Source organism: Canis lupus, chromosome 33 (genome assembly GCF_048164855.1).
Source record: "Canis lupus baileyi chromosome 33, mCanLup2.hap1, whole genome shotgun sequence".
Taxonomy (NCBI): Eukaryota; Metazoa; Chordata; class Mammalia; order Carnivora; family Canidae; genus Canis; species Canis lupus.
The window spans coordinates 7237293-7252050 of record NC_132870.1 but is presented as its reverse complement, the minus strand read 5'-3'; the positions used below and the strand labels follow the sequence as shown (position 1 = coordinate 7252050).

Genomic DNA, 14758 nt, shown 5'->3' with positions numbered 1-14758 from the left:
TGGCATAATGGATCAAACCAACTTAGACCCAGAAGCCAGAAACTCAACTGCTCTCAACCACAGATCATCACATGTGCAAGTTGCTTTTCTTCACTTCCTCATTTATGCTTTCTCAGTTTCCATATTAGTAACTTGTATGTGGACTGCATCGACCCACTTCTCAGGATGTCACGAAGACTCACTGTTTAGGAAGCTCGCAATGATCCACTTTTCAAAACACCCAAATATTCCAGAGAAGTTGTTGTGAGTTTTGCCCTTCGGGGTGGTATGTACGACCAATGTCATGGCAAAGGCAGAGAAAGAGCCTAGGCATCTGCTTTTCTGCCTCCGTGTCTACCACCCCATGATATCCTGGCAACGAGGTATTTATGTATGAATTTTTTTTCTTAGACATAGTTGCAGGATATAAACTTGATTCAGGTTGCAAAATAGTAACTGATACACACACACACACACACACACAATCTCCAAACTGTCACCTTCTTTAACTAACTGGTTAACTTTTAAGTTGCCTAAGAATAGACAGGTCTATGCAAATTAGAGATGCATTTCAAAATAATCCATTTTTATTTACCTATTTTTTAAAGTAAGCTTTACACCCAATGTGGGGTTTGAACTCATTACCTTGAGACCAAAAGTTGCATGCTCTACCAACTGAGCCAGCCAGGTGCCCCCAATCCATTTTTTATTTATTGCTTTATAGGTGGTGCAATCTCAGTAGAAGATTCTTTTTTAAATATTTTATTTATTTATTCATGAGAGACACAGAGACACAGAGAGAGACAGAGAGAAAGTGTGTGTGTGTGAGAGAGAGAGATGCAGAGACACAGGCAGAGGGAGAAGCAGGCTCCATGCAGGGAGCCCAATGTGGGACTCGACCCCGGGACTCCAGGATCACGCCCTAGGCCGAAGGCAGGCACCCAACCGCTGAACCACCCAGGGGCGCCCTCAGTAGAAAATTCTAAGGGTTCTGGTGTCATTTGTTCACTGAACAAATATTTATTGGATGGTCAGTAGGTGCCAAGCACGATGCCATGAGCTTTAGTGAGTGCACTAGACAAGATGAAGCCCACCTCTGCTTTCATGGAGTTTAAATCTAGCAGACGAGGTCAACATGGGAGCAACAGTCACAATACCAGCAAACGTGCAAGTTCTAGCCAGTTCAGGATGCAGTGAGAGTGTGTCATGGGGATTTTCAGCTGCCTGGCGTTTCAGGCGCAGCTTCTTTGAGGAAGTTGTATTTCAGCTGAGACAGGCTGCCATCTGCCCGGGGTTGTGTAACTGTCTTCACATCCCAACTGAGACACTTGCACATATCAGTGTCTTAGAGCCTGGGTCCTCATGTGTAAACCGCGCACAATACACACTTGGCAGAGACGTGCAAATGAGAGGGAATGCAAGTAAAGCATCTCTTAGGGCATCAGGCATAGAGTAAGCCCTGAGTGCGTCCTGCTGGTCACAGTTACATACCCATGGAAGGCATCAAGGGAAAATTGAAGGAGTTTGCCCAACAGCTAAAGATGAATTTGCAGAGGGGAAATTTGGCCAAAGCTCCCAATTCGAGAGACAGTCACGCCCCGAGCTCAGGCTTGAGTTTCAGGCGCTGGACACCTGATACTTGAAGACTCCAGCAAGTGCTGTTTGCAGGGTAAGTCGGTAGGGAGTTTTGAAGGCCGATCCGCCTCCTCGGGGGAAGGTGAGCCGCCTCGGAAGCAGCTCTGCGGTCAGAGGACACGCGGTCAGTCAAGGCACAGGCAAGTGTTTCTGGGCCAGGCGAGGCGGGATGGGCAGCAATGAATGCCCAGCTGGAAGCTTCCGTCGGGCTCAGAGGAGCTGGCGCCACCTGGACGAGGCCCCGGCGGGAAAGGTGCCCCGGGTCGGGATGCCCGGGCGCTCGGCTCCGCGCCAGGTCCGCACCCTTCGAGTGCGCGCGGGGGATTTCGTAAGTGGGTGTGACCGGTCCCGCGGGGAAAGCGTGCAAGGAAGTGCGAGCGGGCGGGGGAGGGGCGGGAAGGGCGGGGAGGGCGGCCGGGCCGCAGTGGGAGGGGTGAGGCGCGGGGAGAAAAGCGCGCGGCGGCGGGGCGGGGGCAGCGCGCGAGCTCCGGGCTCCCGCGGCGGGCGGCTCCGGGCGGGCGGGCCAGGTGGCCGCGATGCTGCTGCGCTGCAAGGCCCGGCTGCCGCCGCCGCCGCCGCTGCTGCTGCTGCTCCTGGGGCCGCTCGGCCCCTTCTCCCCGGGCGCCCTGGCGGGCCCCGTGCAGGCCGAGGACCCCGCGGAGCTGGACTTCTCCACCGAGCGGCCGGTGCACCAGGTGAGCCCCGCGTTCCTGTCCTTCACCATCGACGCCAGCCTGGCCACCGACCCGCGGTTCCTCACCATCCTGGGGTAAGCGCCGGCCTTCCGGACATCCACGCCCGGAGCCGTCTCTCCCTCTGTCCCTGCCTCTCTCCCCCCCTGCTTCGCCGCCCCCTTCGCCCTCCGAGGCAGCTGCCCCCCAGACCGCCCTTTCCCGCCTCCGTTCATTCAGCAAGTGTTGCCTGAGCGCCAACTAAGGGCCAATATCCCGGGGAAATTTGGAAAAGAAACTTCCCACCTGCCCCAGAAACCCGCCTGGAGGAGGGCACCCAGGCAAGTGCACCTGGAGGCTGTGAGCCCTCGAGTCTGCAGCACAGTGTAGGACAGGTAAGACTGTGGACCAGGCTCCCCTCTCTTAAACTGTTAGGAAGGTTTAAAAAAAAAAAAGTTAAAAAGTCAGATGGAAAAGGTCTCAAAGGAAAATAAGTGTGTGCGTATAAACTATACTTTTATGTATTTTAGAATAAACTTGTATTTTTTTAAAGATTTTATTTATTTACTCCCAGAGACAGACACAGGCAGAGGGAGAAGCAGGCTCTCTGCAGGGAGCGCAATGCAGGACTCGATCCCAGGACCCCGGGATCACGACCTGAGCCAAAGGCAGATGCTCAACCGCTGAGCCACCCAGGTGTCCCTAGAATAAACTTTTAAGGAGTAGTTTTAGGCACAAGGTAGAGATTTCCAGTATTATACTATTTTTTAATCTAAATATTAAATAAGTGAGAGATAGGAAACTATTGCAGTGACTTACGGAGTCTTAATAAAAAGATTATTTTTTCCAGAAGATATTTTACCGCTGCAAAATCAGCCGTAATTTTTTTTTTTTCTTACCTGAGAGAGACAAACTGGTGCTTGTTCGCTGGCTTTTGCCCCATGAATGCAGGCTGATCCCAGGACAGGGAACTTCAGGGACAGTCCCAGGTCATCTAGGCCACTCATCTAGGTCATGAGAGTCTCCAGGGAGGGCCACACCTCAACCAGTCCAAACAGCTGGGAATCTTCTCATTCCCAAACACCTAGATGCTGTCCTGCCTGTGCCCATGCTTTCAGCTGCCATTGCTAATTTTGATCATTTATTCTGTAAAGAAAAGCAGGTTAATAGCCTAATGGTGAAGAGACTGGCAGTCAGACCACATTGGCTTCATTCCCAACTTCTACCGAAGATGGGTGGCTTGGTTGGTACAGGTTGCTTGGCAACTCCAAGCCTCGATTCCTGTACCTGTAGAATAGAACTTCTAAAGCCTTTTTGTAGGACCATTATGAGGATTTCATGGTAGTAAATAAGTAGGTAGCACAGTGTTTGACACAAAGTGTTTAAAATTTAAACTCATTGCTTCTTCCTGGAAAATAAGGATATTTGCCAACCATTCACCAGTAGTCTAAGTGTTTCTTTTGATCATAGTTAACCTCCATCTTTCCCTGTGGCGGGAGAGGGAGAATTTCCTGGTGGAGAGGAATCCCCACTTTTTTGCCCTTTCCTCTTGGGGATAGAAAGCTGATACCACATAGCAGGTGGGTGGGAGACAGAAAGTTTATTCTGGAGAAACGCTGAACTATGGGCTCCATATCTGAGGACCCCAGGCCTTACTTCAGAGGTGGGGTGGGAGGCTGAGAGGGGAAGAGAAGATGTGAGGTGCCTTGCTGAACACAGAAGCACTAACTGAACCACTTAGTAAAATGTGAGAACTCAGGTCCTCTTCTGCCACTGCAGCTACTGTGCATCCCACCCTTCCCCAAGAAAGGGCATCTGGGGATATTTCCTGGAGAAACAGATCCAAAAGAAGAAAATCTACAGTGGGGCGCCTGGTTGGCTCAGTGGTTGAGCGTTTGCCTTTGGCTTAGGGTGTGATCCCAGAGTCCTGGGATCGAGTCCACAGCAGGCTCCCTGCAGGGAGCCTGCTTCTCCTTCTGCCTATGTCTCTGCCTCTCTCTGTGTCTCTCATGAATAAATAAATAAAATTTTCTAAAAATAAATAAGTAATAAGTAAAAAATAGTTTCAGGAAGAAACTTAAAAAAAAAAAAAAAAAACCCTACAGCACAACTTTTGGGATCCAGGCCTGATGCCCTGCAGTCAAGCTAACCAATTGACTAGCACCATCCTCATCTCCTTGCCCCCAACACACACAGAACTTCTGGTCTGCAATTCAGCAAGGGTGATACCTTTGTCTCTTCATTTCCCATAGCACTCTTTCTGCCTGGCTGGTCCCCACCTCTTGGTTAAAGGCTGGAGGATGATAATGAAAACCAAGAGTGTAGTATGCAATAGATAAAATTATTTCTTTGATTTACAAAACTCAGTGTTCATATGGGCTTTTCTCCAGGGCTGGCTCCCACCCACTCCAGTCCACTCCCTGGGCAGAGGCTGTCTTTAAGGCCTGCTCAGCAGGGGCATCTGCAACCACTTCATACTATTCCCAGCTGCCACTTACAAGACTGAAGCTCCAATAGGAGCTCCCTCTCACTGTCTGCTAAGACCTAGCTTCTGAATTAGGGTCTGAGAGTCCATCTCTCCAGGATGGTTAGCGCTGTGCCCCAAGTGACCTGGCCATCTCAGATGGCAACACTAAGCTTAATACCTGTGAGGTGGGTGTTATTCTTGTACAGTTCCTCAAAAGTGAAGATGCTCAGGCACAGGTGGCAAGAGCTGAGCAGATAAAAGCTGAAGGAGAGGGAGAAAAAGAAGAGGCTAATAGAAATAGCTGGTACTAAGTGAGCCTTTGGCTTGTCAGGCCCTGTTTGTAGCATCTTCCAGGTATTGATCCATTTGGTCCTCACTACAAGACTATGAGGACAGGACTATTATTATCTCCATTTTTAAAAGAGGTTTTATTTATTTATTCATGAGAGACACACAAAGAGAGGCAGAAACACAGGCAGAGAAAAAAGCAGGGAGCCTGATGCAGGACGCGATCCCAGGACCTGAGCCAAAGGCAGATGCTCAAGCACTGAGCCACCCAGGTGCCCTGTATCTCCATTTTTAAGAAATAAAGGGATTGAAGTTTAGGGAGACTCAAGAAATGACCCCTAGTCAATCAGCTGTTCATGAAGGAGCAGAGGCTGAGCCCAGATACTAATTGCAGGGGCAAGAGTGCACAAAAGTAAAGTCTGCAGCATATGTGTGTATATATGTGTATTGTGTATGTGTACATGTATATGTATATATTTATATTTTAATTATTTAAATTTAATTCAGTTAACATATAGTGCATTATTAGTTTCGAGGGTAGAATTCAGTGATTCATCAGTTGCATATAACATCCAGTGCTCAGTATATCACGAGCCCTCCTGAATGCCCATCACCCGGTTACCCCGTCCCCCACCTGCTGCCTCTCCAGCAACCCTCAGTTAGTTTCCTACAGGTCAGCATCTCTAACAGTTTGCCTCCCTCTCTATTTTCATCTTGTTTTAGTTTTCCTTCCCTTCCTCTATGTTCATCTGTTTTGTTTCTTAAAAGCAGTTTATATTTTTTAAAGGCAGTAGAGTAGGGTATAGAGGAAAAAGATTGTCCAGAAACAAATCGAGAAGATTGATGTAATGAAAAGAAGCACTGACCTGAGAGTAGGAGAATCAGGGTCCAGTCTTCTGAGGCGCTTCAATAGAGGCCCAAGTGAATTGAATCCGATGGCATGGTTCTGGTTTCCCATGATGGCAAACAGATGTGGTTTTTCTTTTTTCATATTTGCAATTAGAGAACATAGAGTACACAGAACTTAAAATGCCAGTGATAGAACACTCTAGAATTGGCAAGGAGCATCTTTTCAGTTTGCCTTCTTCCCAAAGGTAACTAATCAACAACCCAATCAAAAACTTTCTAAGCCTGACAATGTGCAGAGCTCTAAAAAGGCACTTGTCCTCACAGATGGGAGTGTCAAGACCACTGCTCAGTAGAAATAAATACAATGTGAGCTTCATAAGCAAACTACATATGCAACTTACAATTTTCTAGTAGCCATGTTAAAAAAAAAAAAAAGGTAAAACCCGAGTGGCTCAGTCAGTTAAGCTCTCTTCATTTTTTTAATTGAAGTTCGATTTGCCAACATATACTATAACACCCAGGGCCCATCCCATCAAGTGCCCTCCTCAGTGCCCATCACCCAGTAACCCCAACCCCCCGCCCACACTGCCCCTTACACAACCTTTGTCTTTTCATTTCATGTCGCAACCTTTGTTCATTTCCCAGGTTCCTCAAAGAGTTCAAAATAGAGCTACCCTATACCCAGCAATTGCACTACTGGGTTTTTACCCCAAAGCTCTCTTCATTTTGGCTCAGGCAGGGACTTGAGATGGGGCCCCATGTTGGGCTCCCCACTGGGCGCGGAGCCTGCTTAATTAAGATTTTTATCTCTCCGTCTCCCTCTGCCCCCTATCCTCTGCTCATACTCACTCTCTATATCAAAAAAAAAGTTTAAAAAGTGAAGTTAATTTTAAAAATATATTTTATTTAACACAAAATATCAAAGTATTAGCATGTCAACATGTAATCAATATAAAACTATTAATGAGATATTTTACATTCTTTTTCAAACTACATCTTCAAAATCTGGTGTATATTTCATACCCATAATATATCTCAATTCACACTAGCCACATTTCAAGTCCCAGCCACATGTGGCTAATGGTTACCTTCTGGGCAGTGAAGTCCACACTTCAAACAAGACACATACACATACACGCACACACGCACACACACACACACACACACACACACAGTTCTGTAATACAAGGTAAAAAAAAAAAAAAAGGAGCATCGGGTCAGTGCTAGAGACCCCAACTACTCCAGAGCAGACATAGCAGTGCTGAACAGCAACAGCAGTAATCGTGCAGTCGTGCTTGCTTTTTATAAGGGTTTGCTTATTTTTTTCAACAACGTCCATTCCTTTTTGCCAACTCATTAGATAGTTATTAATAATGACTTTCGATAATCTGATCTCTGCATCTTCATGGACAAAATTGCTTTTGATCAAAGTCAAGTGTACATTTTGAAAGCCAATATTGCAAATAACCACAGGCCCTCTATGTGCTGTTGCTGAGAGACTTAACCCTCGCCAGAGAAACAGAATGGAGAACAGTTGCAAGCCATAGACTCACATTTTCTGACGCCTGGAGAAGCATTGTCTCTCTGATGACGTGCTCCTCTGTTCCTTTCCCTCCCAGACCTTTCATTGTGCTCCCTGGAGCCCTTTGCATGGCAACCCTATGTCTTCCTCACAGAATATTCCTGCCCTGGCTAAAACTTGGCTCTTCTTTAAAGATCCTAGTGCCAAAGCAGACGTGGCTGCCTCCCTGAGGTAGCCCTTTGGAGTAGAAGCTGCGCATTACACAATCTGCAGCACCTTTCCCATCCACCAGCACAACTTCTACGTGATCACCCACCAGTATGAATGTAGTTCACACCCCTGCCGGCTTGTGACTTTGAGCAATAGCTTCCTTTTGTTCAGGTTCCTTGTCTGTAAAAAGAGGATAATAACCTATCTCATTGAGTTGTTTTGGGATTGAGTGAAATAACTTATACAAAGTGTCTAAACTACTGAATTTGCATGAACCCAATGCATGCTGGAGATGACTGTCATGACTCCAGTGTGAGGTTCACTGTCTCCGTGTGGGCTTTGCTCTCACTCACTTCTCCTTACCGATTAAAAATCAGCGTTGACCTCACACTTTTTTTCTCTACTCTCATGTCCCACCATCATCCTAGATAACTTCAGGTCCTCCTGAATCAAGTGTCTCTCAACGACTTCATATCCACACATTATAATCCTCTTTTCTCAATGTTCTATTGGAGCTGGCTTGCATCACCTTACGAAAGATGTGCATCCCTTCCCAATTCCACATTCATTGACATGACACTGCCACCTTGAAATCAGCCTGGTGAGTGTTTACACCATGGAAATTGGCAAATGCTAAAAAGCAGGGCACTTATTTTTAGGGAGCCAGCTTACCTGCACACCCTGCTTCACCCCATTTCAGCCACCTAATGGCATGGCCACACCTTGACTCTTTTCATCACTAAGAATCTTTTAACATCGAAACCCTAAATGAAAATCTCCTGGGGATGCCCGGGTGGCTCAGCAGTTGAGCATCTGCCTTTGGCTCAGGTTGTGATCCTGGAGTTCTGGGATCGAGTCCCGCATGGGGCTTCTGAATGAAGCCTGCTTCTCCCTCTGCCTGTGTCTCTGCCTCTCTCTCTCTCTCTCTCTCTCTCTCTGTACCTCGTGAATAAATAAATAAATTTAAAAAAAAAGAAAAAAGAAAGAAGATCTCCTGTTCTTGGACTACATACCTTACCCTGTTAACCTTTCACTCTGTGGGTCCACCACAACCATTTTGTTTTGTTTTGTTTTGTTAAGATTTTATTTATTTATTCACAGAGAGAGGCAGAGACTCAGGCAGAGGGAGAAGCAGGCTCCCTGCAGGAAGCCTAATATAGGACTCAATCCCAGGACCCCGGATCACAACCTGAGCCAAAGGCTGACACTTGACCATTGAGCCACCCAAGTGTCCCCCACCACAACCATTTGTTAAGCTCCTCCACCAAACAGCCTTGTTCTGTCTCTGTTTCTTCCATGGCTCACTTGGGCTTCTTTTCTTGGTTTCCCACATGATTGGTTCTTGGGATGACATCCCCACACTCTGGCCCTGTTGTTCTTATTGCTAAACCCAAATCCAGCTCAGTTTAGCTTCCTTCTTTGGGATCTATAAAGTGGACGTAAAGTCTGGGAACAAAAAATATTACCTAATTATGAATTATAGTGCATATTAATAAGCCTGTTTTATGTATTTGCCTCTGCTCCCCGTCTTGCTGGCCACACTGAATAGCTGGGCTATGCGCTTTTAGGGTGGAGCGGAATGGCTCAGCCACATGGGGTTGCACTAGAAATTCTTGGTCTCCGGACTTACTTGGTGCTACCCCTCACTTCTTCATTCCCTGCCCCTCTCATTCTCCACTTCCTTCAAACCCGATCCCATCTCCACTTCCACACTCTTAGCATATGACTACATTTCTATTTCCCAAAGAAAACGAAGTCATTGGATAAGAACTTCTTTTTCTTCTTGCCACCAAGCCCGTGCACATACCACAGCCACATGTAGCTTTCTTTCCTTCTCTCTCCTCAGGCCACTGCTTCTTCCTCTCTGTCCCCTCTTGCTCCCTAGTCATCTCTTCTCTCCCTTGTCTTTAACCTCTCCCCATGACTGGATCCTTCTTCACAGTGTGGAAACATCCTCAAGGCTATCCTGTCTCAAACCCCACTCTGCACATGTGCCAGGGGATCTGCCCTTGCTCTCTTCTCCCCTTGGCGGCCTTCCTTACTGCCCACTCCGTCCTTTCCACCTTCACGAAGTCCCTATCACTGTGTCATAAAAGCAATCTCTCCAACATCATCAGTGACCTCTTTTTAAATAAAAATATTTTATTTATTTGAGACAGAGAGAAAGAGAGAGAGCACGTGCATGAATGAGGGGAAGGATAGAGGGAGAAGCAGACTCCCCACTGAGCAGGGAGCCAGATTCAGGACTTGATCCCAGGACTCGGGGGTCATGACCTGAGCCGAAGACAGACGCTTTTTTTTTTTTTAACATTTTATTTATTTATTCATGAGAGACACAGAGAGAAGGCAGAGACACAGGCAGAGGGAGAAGCAGGCTCCATGCAGGGAGCCCAATGTGGAACTCGATCCCCAGACCTGGGATCACACCCTGAGCCAAAGGCAGACACTCAACTGCTGAGCCACCCAGGCGTTCCACAAAGGCAGATGCTTAATCAGTTAAGCCACCCAGGCACCTCTACACCCGTGACCTTTTATTGCAAAATCCAATGAACACCTTTCCATCCATGTCTTATTTGGTGTCTCTCATGGGTTGAATTTCTGTGTATTCCCCCACCATTCATACACTTGAAGTCTTAACCCAGCACGTGAAGTCATACCTCAGCACGTAACCTTGTTTAGAAATAGTCCCATTCCAGATATAATTAGCTAAGAACTAGTTGTAGAGGAATGGAGGGGGCCCTAATCCATTCTGACTGATGTCCTTACAAAAAGAGGAAATCTGGGGACAGATAGGCCTCCAGAGAGGGAGAGAGAGAGAAGGCTGTGTGGAGACTAGAGTCCCACGGCAGCAGGGAACCACCAGAAGCTGGAGGAGAGCCCCAAACGGATCCTTCCCCCCGTAGCTTCAGAGGGAGTATGACCATGCCCACACCTGGATTTCAGATTTCTGGCCTCCACCTCCAAACCTCCATAAAAGAGTAAATTTCTGTGTGTAAGGCACCAGTCTGTGGTACTTTGATTCTGCAGCCCTAGCAAAGGACTGGAATCTCTTGGAAACAGTTGGCAAGGTTGACAACGGAAATGCTTTCTCATCCTTTCAGGTCTATGTCGCTTCTGTTTCTGGGGGTTCCCTCACCTCTTTAACACTTCTTCACCTCTTTCTCTAGCTTTCTTAAATGTTTGATGTTCCTCAGACCTCCGACTTAGGCCTGCTTTCACGTCACATTATCTTCTGAATGGTCCTACCAGTGGCTTGAATTCATGTCCCATGTTCTAGGAAATGTTTAACAATTGACTCTCGGAGAGGACAGGAAAGTGATTTATGGGTTTTGGGGTTTTGTTGTTGTTGTTGTTGTTGTTGTTGTTTTTATTTCTGTGGTATAAATACTCCCACTGTGGCTAATTTCAAACTGCCAACAGTTTAATAACTTGTTCTCAAAATATGACAACTGGCTCTCACAGCTGATAGGAGCTGGTACAAGCTGGCTCCAGCACACCTCTGCTTTCATGTCAGAGATAAGCAGCTTATTTTTACACCAAAGGTAAAATAATACCTGCAGACTTTTCTTTCCCCTAACAAATTGCTCTGGAAGTGGAATGTCTGCAGCTGCTTTTATGGTTTTTTTTTTTGTTTTTTTTTTTAATTTCCATGTCACTGTGGTGGTGGTATATCCCCCCTTCTTCCTGTATATGATAGGAATAGCATACCTCTGATCAATTTTGTTTTATGACATGTTTTGCAGCTGTTTAAAATCTGGTTTTTGTTAGAGGGCATTAATATTGTATTATCAAAACAAGAAAATGTTCCCTTACAAAAGAGACAAACAAAAAGGTCTTTAATACCAATACTTTTGAAACATGTGATTTTCTTTACTTGGCAGGAGCCATAGCATTGGGTTTTATTTATTTAAAAGATTTTATTTATTCATGAGAGACAGGGAAGGAGGAGGGGAGAGAGGCAGAGACATGGGGAGAAGCAGGCTCCCCACTGAGCAGGGAGCCCGATGTGGGGCTTCATCCCAGGGCCTTGGGGTCATGACCTGAGCTGAAAAGCAGACATTTAACCACCCAGGCGCCCCCATCACTTTCTATTTATGTTAACATGACCACAGTCTTTGTCCCTCTATTCAGTTATTTACACTGCAGCCTGAGATTCTTTTTTAAAACAGAAGTCTGGTGAGACCAGACTTATCTTCCCAACCTGAAACTCTGTGCCCATGAAACAAAGTGCTCTCTTCCTTTCCCTACAGCTTATTTTTGTTTGGGTTTGTAGCAAAGTGGAAATGGCTTTCATCTGAATCCTGACTTAGTCAAGGTTATTAGCATTTATCTTCTGGTAGTTGTTAAGGATTTCATGGCAGAAGCCATCCTTCCTGGAGTTCTTTGGTGCCATTGGGTGTTTCAGCCAGCACTGAACCCAGCCTGATACTGTTTTTGAAGCCTCACTCTGTGCTGCATTTCCTCATGCTAGGACCTGTAACACACTTAGGGGACCATGAAAATATTCCAACTTCTTGTAAGATCCAAAGTAAATGAACCTTTAGGTCAAAGAAGATGTTTCAATAGATAATATTAAATTAATTAACATTAAATAATACTAATATTTAATTATTTAAATTAATTTTATTTTATTAATATTAATTAATGTTGATATCAATTAATTAATATTAATATTTACTTATTTAAAAAGAGAAAGAGAGAGAGCAGGAGGGAGAGGGAGAGAGAACCTGAAGCAGACTCCCCGCTAAGCACAGAGCCTGACTTGGGGCTCGATCCCATGACCGCAAGATCGTGACCTGAGCTGAAACCAAGAGTTAGACACTTAGCCAACTGAGCTACCCAGCCTCCTCTAACATGTTTGTCTTTTTAGAAATATCATCATGAAATATAATTTTAAATATTTTTTTTTATGGAAGAAAAGGATCATGAAGGCAAAAATGCCAAGGTAGTACAATAAGAAGCTCTCAAGTCACAAACAAACAAACAAAAATGGCAAGGAGGAATTGCTGAAGTTTTTAATGCAGGAGATTTATCTTTGGTCTATTTCCATCTTTTAAGTCCTCTTTCCTAGGCATAAATGAAGACATCTTTCCAACATCTTACACGGTGGTATATAGAGATTTTTTAAAGATTTTATTTATTCATGAGAGACACAGAGAGAGAGGCAGAGACATAGGCAGAAGGAGAAGCAGACTCCCTGAGGAGAGGGCCTGGTGTGAGACTCAATCCCAGGAGCCCAGGATCATGCCCTGAGCCAAAGGCAGATGACGGCTCAACCACTGAGCCACCCAGGCGTCCTGAGTCATATATATAGTTAAGCACTATCTTAAAATTTTAGATACTTTAGGTCAGGTCTCTAATTCCTAGGATGTTAGAAGGTATTGCTAATTTGTCCTCCTGGAATGTTTTCCAATTTGAAAGAACCCACATGTAAGCTAAGTAATTGGACCATTCCAAGGAACTGCACAGCATTGGTTTTATGTGTTTTAAGAGAATTTGGAGAGTAGTGTGGCCAGAATCACATGTGTGAGACTTCAGAAATGTGTAGTTTCCTACTACCTGTGTCTTCTGTTATCTTAGTTTTGTTCACTTAAATATCCATGACATCTTCATCCTTCTGAGGGAAGGGTTTATAAATCATTCTAATTCCATTCTAGAGCATTTGGTGCCATTCTGAGCACATACTAGTCACCTATCAGGAGCATGTTTGACTTGATGAGATATGCATTTAGAATTGCTCAGACTAGAGTTGTTAATGATAGGAATTAGGATCTTATCTAATTCTAATCCATTTGACTTAAATTTAGAAGGATGGTGTTCTTTGAAAGCCAGAGTTAGGGAGCAGAGAAAGACTCCTAACTCACTTATGAACTTCTCTGAGAACATAAACCTTTTTTCAGGTTTTCAAAAAAGATTTATTATTTATTTTAAAGACAACGTGAGTATGAGTCTGGGGAGAGGCAGAGGGAGAGAATCCCAAGCAGCAGACTCCCCGCTGAGCGTGGAGCCTGATGTGGGGCTGACCCAAGACCCCAAGATCATGACTGGAGTGGAAATCAAGAGTCCAATGCTTAAATGAATGAGCACCCAGGTGCTCTAAGAATATAAGTTTTTGAAGACAATCTATTTTTCAAAGAAACACAGTCATCTTTCCTAGAGTTTCCACTCTCTTAACCTCTTTTCCTTCATCAACCATAAAAGGTTATGAGTGTTTTGAAAGCACTGAACACTATCCTACCTATCAAGTTAAAATATAAGTTCTTGCCAAAGTCAGAGCTCCAAGTTGCCTGTAGGTGCCTAGGAGTGTGATCTTCAATTAAAAAGAGGCAGATTGAGATTTCTCCATTATAGCAATAAGACTTCTCCCTCCAAGGCCTTACAGCTACATATTAAGAAATAGGCCCAGTGAAAGAGAAGAGAGTAAGCATGTTTGACTGGATTGTCTTGGGAAAAAAATAATTTTAATTTCTCACTTGTCTTCTAACAGTTCACCAAAGCTTCGTACCCTGGCCAGAGGTTTGTCTCCTGCATACCTGCGATTTGGTGGCACCAAGACGGACTTTCTAATTTTTGATCCCCAAAAAGAACCAACCTTTGAAGAGAGAAGTTACTGGCAGTCTCAAGTCAAGCAGGGTGAAGCCTTTTAAAGATTTATGATATGTTTTAATTCCCTTGAGGGATCCCTGGGTGGCACAGCGGTTTGGCGCCTGCCTTTGGCCCAGGGCGTGATCCTGGAGACCCGGGATCGAATCCCGCATCGGGCTCCCGGTGCATGGAGCCTGCTTCTCCCTCTGCCTGTGTCTCTGCCTCTCTCTCTCTCTGTGACTATCATGAATAAATAAAATCTTTAAAAAAAAAAAAAAAAAAAAAAAAAAAAAATTCCCTTGAGTTAGTCTTGAGCATTCTCAGAAGTGTCATTGCTGACATCTAACAATTAATGAGAAATCAAGAGCTCTCAGCTGACCAATGCAGGCACTGGCATAAAAAGGAGGAAGCAGTGGGCAGCTTTCCTCCTCCTCTTGTTTTCATGAATGTGAGACCTTGCAAAAAAAATTGTGCTGGGCATAACTGAGAGTTAATTGTCCTGTAAATAGAACAATGATTGTAGCTGAAGGACACAGCTGCTTAGTGGGGAGT

The 14758-nt window shown here is 45.2% G+C and overlaps 1 protein-coding gene and 1 long non-coding RNA gene across 2 annotated transcripts in view; one reads left to right on the top strand and one right to left on the bottom strand.

The window, feature by feature from the left end:
- The first annotated feature begins 2115 nt into the window (after positions 1–2115).
- HPSE (heparanase) overlaps positions 2116–14758 on the top strand; it is a 33206-nt gene continuing 20563 nt past the window's right edge. The window contains exons 1-2 of the mRNA XM_072810688.1: positions 2116–2383; positions 14109–14254. Of these exons, the coding sequence (XP_072666789.1) occupies positions 2151–2383; positions 14109–14254 (379 nt within the window). The 5' untranslated portion in view covers positions 2116–2150. The remainder of the gene's footprint in view (positions 2384–14108; positions 14255–14758) is intronic.
- Positions 2790–6372, bottom strand: LOC140623929 (uncharacterized). Its single transcript, XR_012023451.1, has 3 exons — positions 5907–6372; positions 3185–3431; positions 2790–2997 (listed from the first exon to the last, which is right to left on the bottom strand). It is a non-coding gene; the product is annotated as an uncharacterized lncRNA (long non-coding RNA).